The sequence below is a fragment of the Hibiscus syriacus genome, unplaced genomic scaffold (genome assembly GCF_006381635.1).
Source record: "Hibiscus syriacus cultivar Baekdansim isolate YM2019G1 unplaced genomic scaffold, ASM638163v2 tig00110056_pilon, whole genome shotgun sequence".
In the NCBI taxonomy this organism is placed as follows: Eukaryota; Viridiplantae; Streptophyta; class Magnoliopsida; order Malvales; family Malvaceae; genus Hibiscus; species Hibiscus syriacus.
The window spans coordinates 5,178-18,741 of NW_024062580.1; the positions used below are offsets into that span (position 1 = coordinate 5,178).

The 13,564-nt window shown below is 36.0% G+C and overlaps 1 protein-coding gene across 1 annotated transcript; it reads left to right on the plus strand.

Annotated features, from left to right (window-relative positions):
• Nucleotides 1-12,599: 12,599 nt before the first annotated feature.
• On the plus strand, nucleotides 12,600-13,073 carry LOC120214229 (serine/threonine-protein kinase PCRK1-like). The gene has a single exon (XM_039212183.1). The coding sequence runs from the start codon at nucleotides 12,600-12,602 to the stop codon at nucleotides 13,071-13,073; it is 474 nt and encodes a 157-aa protein (XP_039068114.1).
• The last annotated feature ends 491 nt before the right edge of the window (nucleotides 13,074-13,564 follow it).

Genomic DNA, 13,564 nt, shown 5'->3' on the forward strand with positions numbered 1-13,564 from the left:
TTTATGATTCTTACCTTAGAATTCTGAATTAGTCTTACAAAAATAAAAATCTTGAACCGTCGCCTTGACTTAGTGAGGAGAAGGTGAGAAGGAAGAGATGAAGAATATAAGCTTTTGTAAGGAAAAAGATGGGAAAAAGATGGTGATATAATCCCAATTAATGGGAATTTAGCCTTGTTTTGAATAAATGGGTTATTTACTCATTTAGTCCTCATTCTATTGGTCAATGATTAAAGGCATGCTTTTTAACTCCGATTGGGCTCATTCTAAGCTTAAACTAAAACCCATTTGGATCAAGCCTTTCACAAGCTAAGGGAATTTTATTTTAAAGCCTGATGGAAAAACCCAGATCTCTTAACTCAAAATTTGGGAAGTTACAACTCTCCCTTCCTAGGAAGAAATTTTATCCTCGAAATTTACCTTAATAGAAGAGATGAGGATATTGAAGTTGCATATATTCCTCGACTTCCCAAGTCGCTTCCTCTGTACCATGGTTTCTCCACAAAACTTTCACTAATGGAATTCTATTGCTTCTCAATTACTTGAAGTCTCTAGCTAGGATCCTGATCAGTTCTTTTTTATAGGCCATGTCTTGAGTCACCTCAATCTTCTATAGTGATATGATGTGGGATGGATGAGATAAATATCTCTGTAATATGGACACATGAAACAAGTTGTGGATACGCTCTAATTCTGGAGGAAAATCCAATCGATAAACAACTATCCCAACTCTCTCCAATATTTCATTGAGTCCTATAAATCATAGAGTTAATTTACCCCTTGCGCCCAAATTGAAACACATTTTTCTATGGGAAGACCTTGAGAAACACCTTGTCTTCTACTACGAACTCTATATCCTTATGCTTCAGGTCAACATGCAACATCTGTCTTTTAGAAACCTTTTTCAACCGTCTCTGAATCAACTAAACTTTTTCCTCGATTTCTCATATTAAATCGAGGCCTACGATCTTACCTCACTGAGCTTTTTCTAACACAATAGAGTTATGCAATTATGCTCATTTAGAGCTTTATACGGAACCATCTGGATGCTTGCCTGATTAGCATTTATTGTATGTGAACTCCATCAATGGCAAGTGATCTTCCCAACTGCCCTCAAGATCTAAGGCATTGTATCTAAGCATGTCTTCCAATATATGGATAATACATTCGAATTGTTTGTCTATCTAAGGATGGAAGACGGTGCTAAAGTGTAGCTTGGTACCCAAAGCTTCATTTAGGGCCTTCCAGAATCGAGAGGTGAAATGTGGATCTCTTTCGGATATGATCAAGGTAGGAACTCCATGCAACCTCACTATCTCTTGGATGTACAACAACGCAAAGACACACCATAACTTTGGTGCAGTAAGGAGTAAATAGATTGGATCTCATGATGGAACTCTTTACTAGTGTGATGTTTCTAAGCATACCAGGGAAAATACACGAAGATTATGTTCCATGGGAGGGATGCACCGACAAAATAAATGGTTGCAGTTGAAGAAAAATTAACCATGATCCATTCATTGATAGACAAAGAAAAAAACCTTAGGATGCTACTGGGATGAACGATGGAAGACCATAGAGCCCAGATAAAAGAACAATCATGAATAATGTGGATGATGGTTTCCTCAGAAGAGCCACAAATATATTAAAGATGGTCATGGCTAAACCCTATTTGCATCGATTGATATTGGATAGGATTTTGTTGATATACAAGCCAAAGAAGTATTCTCAGCCTTTCAGGGATATCTTGCTTTCGAATCAATACCAGTTTGTTTTTTCAATATCCCATGATTCATGTGCAAGAACTTTTTAGGCACTGCTAACCGAGAAGATACCTTGAGCGCTCTGTGGCCAGTGACAACGGTCAACACCAAGGAAAGCATTCATGGAGGTACATTCCAAATATAGTAGATGACATTTGCATCCAGGAGTGGAGAGATGCAAGACCAATCCCAACTGCCATTTGCATCCACAAAATTCGAGACTAAGACATCATTTGCCTCTACTAATTCAAATCCCCTACAAATATGAAGGGGTCAAAGATACACGACCCATTTATCATGCCAAACACGCGTGGATTCACCACTACCTAATGACCAATAGAGGTTAGCATATAATTGTGGCCAGATATTGGAGATGGATCTCCGAAGCGGGGAATAAGAAGATCGGTGGAGAGAATAGGGTACTAAGTCTAGAATCGAGTATTTCTCACACATGACTTTGATCTAAAGGGTTAGTGGAGACGTGACTATGGTATTGTAAATTTTCCAAATAAGGGTCGTATTATGCAACTGTTGTTCATTTAATCCCAAACTATCATTCTTGAAAGGTTGGCAAACAATGCTCCATTTGAAAAGAAGTATAATTTTTTCTTTGTCGCTTGATTTCCAGATGAAATTTCAGATTAGTTGTTCAATACTATTGTAGATATGAATTGGTAATAAACAGGACTACATGAAGTATGTCAGGATTACCGATAAAATAGCCTTGGCCAGGGTGATCCTCCCAGCGAATGAAAGAGCAGAAGAAGACCAATTGTGGAGCTTTACCTGGATCATGTCCAAGATGGTTGAATACAATCTAGAATGTTAGCCTCGATGTCGTACCAGAGTACCCAAGTATGTGTCCATCTCATCAAGTATATGAAATCCCAAGTGATCACAAATGGCATGTTTTTCATTAGGAGGGGTATTAGGTGAGAAATATATCCTGATCTTTCTTTTATCCACCGAGTGGCCCGATTTAGGAATTTCTGCATGTGTTATCTTCACTAAAATGAACGTATCTTGAGTTATCGATATGGGATTGATGTGATTCAAGAACCTTTGGAAAGAAAAGAGATAGATGGTTGTATCTCCAGAAGACATGTCGACCAGATAAAAACTGGATCCCTTCAAAAAGTTATTGTAAATCTGCTGCTATTAGGCCCTTATGGATGAATGCTTGAACTGCGATTTGAAGCTTGTCTTTAAGAAGTTTGGTTCGACCTCGTGTGATAAGGCCAAATGGTATAGTAAATTCATCATCCTTAGCTTTGGGGCGTGTGGTGCATGTATCATATCCCCTTCCTTAAAAGGATTCATCCACGAATTTGAAATATCAAAGGAGACAAGTCAGAAACATTAAAGGATGCACTCACGTTATACTCACTGGGAAGATTAATGCGGTAGGCATTGTCAAGGACATGGAATGGTCTATTGCCTCGTGGGTCTAGATTCGATTTCCTTTGTGTTAGGAACCACTATTTTCTCATGTGAACCCAAACCCAATCTCCTGGTTCAAAGGTGACATGTCATCGGCCCTTGTTAACTCGGTTTGCAATTGCCTCATAGGTTTTCTCCATCTTGAGTTTGACTTTCGCATGAATGTCTTTCACAAGGGAAACCTTTTTTTCACCATCTAAACTTGCAGCCTGATCTGTTATGGAGTGAATGGATCGGTTATAAACAAACTCAACAAAAGGTAATATTCTTCCTATTTACGAGTATTCTTACCTACCATAGTTCTTAGCAAAGATCCTAGAAACTGATTTATTACTTCAGTTTGTCCATCGGTTTGAGGATGAAAAGCGGTGGAATAGAGAAGTTTTATGACAATCTTACCCCATAATACCTTACAAAAGTGGCTTATGAAATTAGTGTCACGATCATACACAATGGTGCGAGGAATGCCATGAAGGCGGACTATTTCTCAGAAGAATAAATTAGCAACGTGTTTGGCATCATCCGTTTTATGGAAAGGAAAGAAGTATGCCATCTTTTAGAATATGCCCACAACCACAATAATACTATCTCGCCTTTTCTTAGTGCGGGGTAAGCCAAGTATAAAATCCATCGATAAATCGATCCAAGGAGAAGAAGAAATCGGAAAAGGCATGTACAATCCATTAGGATTTACCTTTGGCTTTTCTTGTTTGCACGTGATGCATGATGCAAAAATATTTTTCACTGTTTTGCGCATGGCCAAAAGAAGTGTTCCATAACCATATCGAGTGTTTTGTGACCACCAAAGTGTCCCACGAGTCCTCCGGCATGTGACTCGTGAATCAATAACTCTTGTAAAGAGCCTTGTGGTTTGCACAACATGTTCATGCGAAAAAGAAAGCCATCAACAAGATAAAACTTGTTAAAAACACCTTTTAAACATTGTGTATAAATCTCATAAAATCTGGATCGTTAGGATAAAGTTCTTTGATATGTGCAAAACCCAGAACAGTAGCATGCATTTGAGTGATAAGCGTGTATCGTCGAGATAATGCATCAGCTACGATGTTATCTTTCCCTTGGTTGTATTTGACGATGTAAAAAAATATTCAATGAAATCAACCCATCGAGCATGTGGTTTGTTTAACTTACCTTATCCATTTAACCATTTGAGTGTTTCATGGTCAGTGTGAATGACAAACTCTTTAGGGAGAAGATAGTGTTAGCACACCTCGAGTGCTTGGACGAGTGCAAGAAGTTCCTTGTCGTAGGTGGAGTAGTTCAATTATGCACCTTTTAACTTTTCATTAAAGTAAGCGATATGTTGTCTTTCTTGCATGAGGCCGACACCAATGCCTATGCCTGAAGCATCACATTCTTGCTCAAAGGTGTTATAAAAATTGGGAAGATGAAGAATAGGGGCAGAACAAAACTTATCTTTAAGAAGTTTAAAAGATTCTTGTTGTATCGGTCCCTATTTGAATTTAACCAACTTTTTGATGATCTCGGTTAATGGTGCAGCAATGGCTGAGAAATCTTTGACAAGGCGACGATAGAAACTTGCAAAACCATGAAAAGATATTGCCTCGGTGATGGAAGTAGTGGGCCATTCTTGAATTGCCTTGACATTTTCTTTATCTACATGGATACCCTGTGCACTAACTATAAAGCCTAAAAATATAAGCTTATCATTGCAAAACACGCACTTGTCCATGTTAGCATATAAATATTCTCGTCGAATAACTTCAAGAACCATTCGAACGTGAATGACATGAGAGTCAAGAGAAGACGAGTATATAAGAATGTCATCAAAGTAAACGACAACAAATTTACCTATAAATTCCTCAAGGACGTGATTCATCAATCTCATGAAGGTGCTTGGAGCGCTTGTGAGTTCAAAGGGCATAACAAGCCATTCATACATGCCGAACTTTGTCTTGAATGTTGTTTTCCATTCGTCACATTCTTTCATTCAAATTTGATGGTAACCACTCTTCAAGTCAATTTTGGTGAAGATACTTGATGTAGTTCATCCAACATATCATCTAGGCTTGGAATAGGATTCCTATACTTGATTTTTATCCGATTGATAGGTCGACAATCTACACACATTTGGAATGTGTCATCTTTCATTGGAACTAGGATGATGGGGACCACACAAGGACTAAGACTCTCACGGATGTGCCCTTTTTGTAACAATGAATCTATTTTTCATTTCAATTCATTCGTTTTGTAACATCCTCAATACCGGGTTAGTGACTAGATTAAAATTTTTTAGAAATTGGTGATTAAAGTAGGATAATTGAATAGTTCAATGACTTACTTGAAGATATTTTATGCATCATTGTTAGTAATTATTAGATGAAGTAAAGGGCAAAATGGTCATTTGACATGAATGATTTTTATTTTCCTTTATAATATAAGGAAGCCCACGTGGAAGAGAAAAGAAGGTAAAACAAACTTCCAGAGTTCTCTTCTTCTTCAGCCGTGAGTCACCATAGCAAAGGTAAGTTTTGTGGTTAGTTGATTATTTGTTGAAATTAAAGTTGGTTTATGATTATTGGATGATAATTAAGCTTAAGGAAAGCTTAAATTATCTTAAAAATAAAGGATGATAGAGTTATGAAAGATTAAAGATTAGGAGCTCTTGAATGAAAACTTGGAATAAAGTTCATAAATAGAATTGGAAGTTAAATTTGACTTGTCATCAATCTAAATAAGAGATATGAAGTGATAGAATTGGATTTAGAACATGTTACAAACTTGGTGTAATTCTTGAATTACATATGGAAGATAGGATTTTGAGATTTAAAGGGGTGATAAATGAGTTCAAATGGGCTTAAGTATGTGTATTTGAGTTTAGTATATGAAAAGGGGATAGAACATGAAGAATTAAAGTTGAAAAGAATGAATTTTTCGGGTTTAAATATGAATTCTGGGCTACTGTGCATCGATACACATTCAACATGTACCGATGCATCAAGGGTAATTTTTCAGAAATTATTCAGTGTGTATCGATGCACCCCTTAAAAATGGAAACATCGAATGCAGTTTGTGTATCGATGTATAGTTAGTGCATCGATACACATACTAAGGAATGTACCGATGCACTAAAGAGTGCACCGATGCACTAAAGAGTGCACCGATGCACTTCAAAGGGAAATTGGAAGTAGCCTTTCTTTTAGTTTAAGAAATGAATGATTAGAATATTGATATGGATTCATGTATTACTATGTAGATACCAATCGAGAGCAAGTTCTGAAATGATTGAAAGGTTAGAATTGATCCAGAAGAGAAAGTAAGCCATAGGAGTAATTGATAACAAGTGAGGCAAATGTGAGTGCATATTAGATCGTATATGATATTAAATGGAAATAAGACTTGCAACAAGTCTATTTCCTATAATGTTATGCATAAATTCATGAACATGAACATGTATTTGTTATGAATTATATGTTGTTGTATGTTTACATAAGTTATATGAATATATGTTTACATAATGAATAATATGCATATGTGATATATGAATATAAGAGATTAAGTGAACGAACATAGATGATATACATGATGATATAAGAATAAGATATGAATCATATAATATGGGTTATATGAGAAATATATGTGAACAAGATATGATATATATTTATGTGAAACCATGCAAGTGACATGAGCTATGTGATATGAATATGTGGAATATGATACAAAGTTATGTGATTATATGGTCACAAGAGATAAGAAATAGGTGAAAGTGAACTATATGATTATATGAATATGTGAATTGATATATTGCTAATGCCCATGTTATGTGTATAGAGATATAGAGATATAGTTGGCATGCCAAGAGTCGAGGGATATATAGTGGTCATTCGGGACATATACAGTGGTCCTTCGGGACATATACAATGGTCCTTCGGGACATATACAATGGTCTTTCGGGACAAATTTCATATGCCCTAGTGGGAACCCATATGAGCTGTGGTGATAGCATAGTGCACAACCTCAATAGACTCACATATCTATAGTTCTCACATATGTACATAGGCTAACAAAGAGATAACAATGAATATATCACATGTAATGTATATGCTTTTGTGATATGAATGATGTTATATGATTTGTATGATGATATGTGTATTGATTGGTTAAATGAATCATATGTTGATTAAAAGAATAAATATAAATGATAAAAATATTGATAGTGAAATAAAGTTAGAGATAGAAGTAGTGTGTGATATGTATATGTGTATATTACATTGTATATAAGGTGGTATTGTTTTGATGTAGCATCATTAGAGGATATGTTCATGCATGTTTATATAGTTAGAGTTCTTTTATAAGTTTAATGCCTCACTAAGTCATAGACTTAGCGTGTGATTGTTCCACACGCAGGTTACAGAAGCGAGAAAAGATGCTAAGAGAAGTAAGACAGGTCAACATTTTCCTTACGAATATCGGATCAGAAACATATTATATATTATATGTATTTTGTTTTATAGAATTTAGTTGGCATGTAATTACAAGATTTGAATTGAATATGCTCTGATTGGTTTGTAAGACAAATGTGATGGTATTTATTAATGTAAAGTATGCATTTTCTCAAAAGATGAATTTAAGATTTGGTGGATTTGTAAAGAATAGAATTTTGAAAAGTCAATGTGACACCTCGGACTCATATCCGGGTCGGATATGGGTTGGGGTGTTACACGTTTCCTCAGGATTACATCGGTAATCGGGGTGGGTTGGTATGACTGATGTCAATTTGATGATCGATTCTCTTGTAGGTGGTAAACCATCCGGTGGGTTGCTTAAGACATCTTGAAAATCTTGCAATATAGAATAAAATACACTAGGAAAATCTGTGATGTTAGTGATAGTTGATAAAACGGAGTCCTTGAAACAGACTAGAATGCACGACTTATTTTGAAAAATGATCTCTCTCCTATCTTTTGCACTCGCATAAATGTTTTGAGACACTATTTATTTTCATATTGAGGGTCACTCACTACCCGTGGGTCATTTGTTTGGCTTTTATCAGTTGTGACCTCTTTTTCCTTTTGTTTCAAGTTCCCAATCTCCTTGCAAATTCGTTGTTGATCTATGAGAATCTCTTTGGGGGGAGGTAGAGGGTTAAGTCAGAATGGTTTACATTTTATTGGAATTGTGTAAGTGTTCTTTCGACCATAATATGTGACGTCGTTGTTGTATTGCCAATGATGTCCTAAGAGGATGTGAATTGCTTGCATCAGAATTACATCACACCATACGTCGTCACAATACTTTCCCATCTTGATAGTAACGAGGCATTGTTTAACCACCTTCATCCTGGCATTCTCATTAAGACATTGCAAGCAATAAGGTTTCGGATGTCATTGGTAAGAAAGTTTTAGTGATTCAACAACATTGGAGCTAATGACATTGACACAACTACCATTGTCAATGATGATGGAAAATGGTTGTTCTTTGATTTGGCAGCGTGTGTGGAAGATGTTGGAACTTTGTATGTCAGACTCGTCGGATGCTTGGATGTTCAAGTTATGACGGATCACAAAGAATGTGTCATTTTACTCATTGCTTCCATAGTCATCACTATCTTCTTTGGCTTCAGCATGTACTGGAATGTCGGGGATGTCGTCATCGAAATCAGAATTGTAAGATCTATCACCTAGTATGGTTAGGATCTTCGTGTTTGGACAATTGCAACTGATATGGCCTCTTCCTAAGAATTTAAAACACTTGATGTCTCTTGCTCTGGTGTCGTCTTTAGGGGCTGAAAGTATGTCATTCTTTGCTGGTCGTTGTTTCTCCTTGTCGGGTTTGTCATCTCTCGACTTTTTTTGAAAAGATGGAGTAAAAGGTGAGGAAGGATTTCAAGGATTACCTTGGTAAGAGAATAAAGTACCTTGGTAATGTTCTTTGAATCAGAACCTCCTTTGGATTTGTACTTCGATTGTCATTGCCTTCTTTAGTGTATCTTCAAGGTTTTCATACCCATGGAGGTCAAGAAGATCAATGATGTTTGAGTTTAAGCCAAAGATGAATCTTGACACAGTGTCATCTTCTTCTTCGGTTATGTTAGCTCTATTGAGTAAGGATTGCATCTCCTTGTAGTAATCTTCAACTGAACTTCTACCTTGTCAAAGTTGGTGTAGTCATTGTTGAACTTCTCGTGTATAATGTATCAGTAGGAATCGGTTCCTTATGACTTGTTTGAGGTCAGTCCAATAAGTGATTGGTTGAATTTGGAAGTTATCGATTTTTTCCTTGTTTGTATCCACCAAGTGTGAGTATATCCTTCGAATTCCAAGGTGATGAGGGGAACTTGTTCAGTTTGGGGGTAGTCATGGTATGCGAACATGAGATCAACTTTTCCTTCCCAATCGATGTACTTGTCCGGATTGTAGTCTCCTTTGAAAGACGGGATCATGAACTTTGGTTTTGCAAAGAGTTCGGGTGCTTAAAAATGTGGTTGTTCTTGCCTAGGGGCCAAAAGTTCAACATTGTTTGGTCTTGGATTTTGGTTTGGTAGATCCAGTTGTAGTTCTTGTCGTTCTCTCACAGCATTGCTAAGTTGATCAAAACTTGTTTCAAATTGAGTTGTGAGTAGTTCAAGTACGACTAAGATAGTTGTAAGTGTCTTGTTGTTATTGTCGCCCATCCTGTAATCATAACACTCAAAAGAAAATTTTAAAGTAAAATAAAAATAAAAGAAAGAAAATTCAACAAAGATAGAAACCTTACAAGTCACTCCAAGAAAGTAACACAGCGAGAGGCAAGTAAGCCGATCTTGTACTCTTTAAAACTCATTTTAACAAGTAGTCTTCCACAGTTCGTATCGGAGTTTGATTATTAGCAAAGGCGATAAGAAAACCTAAAAGCTCTAAAAGACCAAACAAGGGTTAGACTCCAAAAGAATGAGAATGCAACGAAGGAAGAAATATGCAAACTCTTTAGTCCTACAAACACAAGGAGGATAATGTGTTAGATAATGTAAAATAACAATAAAAAGGAAAACAAATGAACCTAAATCACTAAGAGTCAAGAAAAAAAAAACAAAACCAGAAACCTAGAAAACGTTGGGTCAACTTGAGCAACGTTTTTGAGTGGGTTACCAGTGCCCAAAAATTTTGGAAAAATTCTTGAATGTCGTTTGATGTGTGTAGAAACCACCTGTAACTTTTCAGAACCAAATATCTTCAGTAGTATCCAGTAGACTCTGTTGAACAGTGGGTCCTCAAACAGTCTACTTTTCGCGATCGCTTTGTTCGAAGGTGTTATTGATCTCCAAATTTTGATTTTTGTGAATGATCTTCAATATATTTCAATTCAATATGGATATTTTTACCACGAAATTCCTCATGTATAATTTTCAAGAAATTCGACAAGATTCTAGATTGAATCTACCGATGAAACTTGAACGATGTATTTGAAGGCTCTAATGAACTCCGATTTGGGTGACTTTTGTACTGGAGATTAATCTTAGGATGAATATGATATCTGAAGAAAATAACCCAAAATTCATTCATTTGCAATTTTTGAATTTTTGTGATTTTTTCTTTTTTCGGCCTTTTTTTAAAAACAACAAACTAACAAGAAGAATTTGAATCTAAATTAAAATTAAATAAAAAGAACCTGAAATGATGAATCTTTTGTGAACTAGCTCCGTTAGGGTACCTTGAAGGTTTTGTGTGTAAGAACAAGCAAGATTGCTTGCTTCTTTCCAAGAATCGGACCAAATGTGATACCAATTAACAGGGAAGTGATGGTGGATTAATGAACGTTGCTCTTGTTGACGAATCAAACCTAGAAAGTTCTAGACTCGATGAAGAACAATGGGGAATGAATAAGTGAAGGTGGCGGTGGCAGGTAGGGTTCTTAGGGTTTCTTTTAGGTATTGGAAACAAGGTAAAAAGTATATTAGAATAATATAAACAAAAGATAAAGAACTTAAAAATAAAGTATGATAATCAAGAAATCAAAAGATCTCCCTTGTGAAGGTGGATGGCTAAGGTGATGATGGTGAGGATGGATTTGTGGAAAATAGATGGATAATGTCCTATCGAGCCCTCCTAGTCGCAATGAAAAGGCAAACACAATAATATGACTCTAACTAACCCTTCTAGTCGCGATGAAAAGGCAAATTAGAGTGTGAAGATTAATCTCCCTCACAAGAACTTGAAAGAACTCCAGGAGAAGAAGCTTCGAAGGCACAAGGCAATCAACACTTGCAAAAATGAACTCTCATTGTATTATTAATCAAAGAAATCTGATTTACAAAGTTGAACGAAGCCTCCTTTATATAGGGGTGAGTTCTAAAGGTCCTAAATAACTAATGAATAAAATAATAACAAACTAAACATGTCTTAACTCTAATTCTTAATAAAATAATAATAACTAAAAATAATGTTTTAACTCAACCTTAATTCCTAATAGAATAATAAATCTAATCTTAAAAGATAATGCATCATCCAATATTAAATTATATCACAAATAATCAATATAAATATTAAAAATTCGTAATATTTACAAAATCACGTATTAATCTCGTATATGAATTTCTGCATGCGTTATCTTCACTAAAATGAACGTATTTTGAGTTCCCGATATCATATTGATGCGATTCAAGAACCGTTAGAAAGCTAAGAGACAGAAGGTTGTATCTCCATAAGACATGTCGACCGGATAACAACTGGATCCACTTCAAAATGTTGTTGTAAATCTTATGCTATTAGACCCTTACGGATGAATGTTTGAACTACGATTTGAAGCTTGTCTTTAAGAAGTTTGGCCCGACCTCGTGTGATAGGGCCAAGTGGTATAGTAAATTCATCATCCTTAGCTTTAGGGCGTGTGGTGCATGTATCATCTTCAGGGATTTTAAATCATCTAATATCCTTCTAGACTAGCAATGGAATGCGAAGCTGTCAGACTTTTGATTAGCTAGGTTGGGTCCTTCAGAAGGATTATCTCATATCTCAACAGCGGTATGTTCCTTTTATTTTGTGTTCACTTTGAATTTTCTTTTCATCTCTAGTAGGTTTCTTAATGGTTAAAACCTCCAAAAATTTTCTATTTTTCATGAATCAAATGTTATTGGATTAGTTTAGATGTTGTTGTATTTGCCTTCAGAGCATACCTGAAACAAATGGATGGCTTCATCCTTTTTAAGATAAAAGAAGGTTGTCCTTCGGTAATCGAAAACACAACCAGGGTAATCTCAAGGTAACCGAAAACACAGTCAGGGTAATCTCAACCCACTCGAGGAACAAATGGCTTTAATTCTTTGTTAGGTGTTAAGTGTTCAGTTTGTGCAGTCAAAATTTCTTGATAGTACTTCAATATTTGTTCATCAATCCTTACATGCATCAAATTGGTGATCTTCAATAGGTTGTTGGAACAATGGGATATGCGGCTCCTGAATACACCCAGACGGGACATTTGACATCTAAGATCGATCTGAGGAGCTATGGGGTCTTCCTCTATGAACTCATTATGGGCAGGCGCCCCTTAGACAAAAGCAAACCCAAGAATGAGCAAAACCTCTTGCAATGGGTTAAACCATACCTATCTGATAAGAAATTCCAGTTGATATTGGACCTTAGACTGAACGGGAAATACCAACTCATGTCAGCGCAAAGGCTAGCGGTTGTGGCCAACAGATGCTTAGTCAGAAACCCAAAGTCAAGCCCCAAGATGAGCGAGGTGTTAAAAATCGTGAACCAGATCGTGGAGGCAACAGGATTCGGAAATCCGGAACCACCATTGAAGGATGTCTCTACTGAAACTTCAAGAGAACGTAAACGAAGGGCTATAGATTTCAGAAGTGAAAAGTTTGTTTGGTCATGGACTCCAATGCTCATAAGAACATGTTAACAGCAGGTAACTTGTATAACTTGAAAAACGCCTCAATAGAGTTGTAAAGGTTGTAGCTTGAAACTGACATAGCAATGCAGTGAAACTTCTTACACAAGTACATAGATGAGCAATATATTGTCTCCTTTACTACTATGTATCAGACTGCTCTCTGAACATAGATGTGAAAAGGCTCTATGATAATCTTTTGTATGAATGCATATTAATTTATTTTAATAATTAAGGTGATTATAAGAGTAATATATGTTCAGAATCTTTCTTATCCGTTAAAAGAACGTACACATGTCTTACAAATGTAATTGTTTGAACCCAAGACCTGAAGGGAGAATAATATTGCTTCTTAACCACTGAGTGTACTTGATGGGTTCATGCATATTAAAATAGAGTAAAGTATATAAATAGTCACCTAACTATAGGATATTACTTTATTGAGTCCTTTACTATTAAAAGTTACAAAATAGTTCTCCGAATATAGGATATTACTTTGTTGA

Coding starts and splice junctions, on each gene's coding strand:
- LOC120214229 (XM_039212183.1), top strand. CDS start 12,600: ATGGGATATGCGGCTCCTGAATACACCCAGACGGGACATTTGACATCT.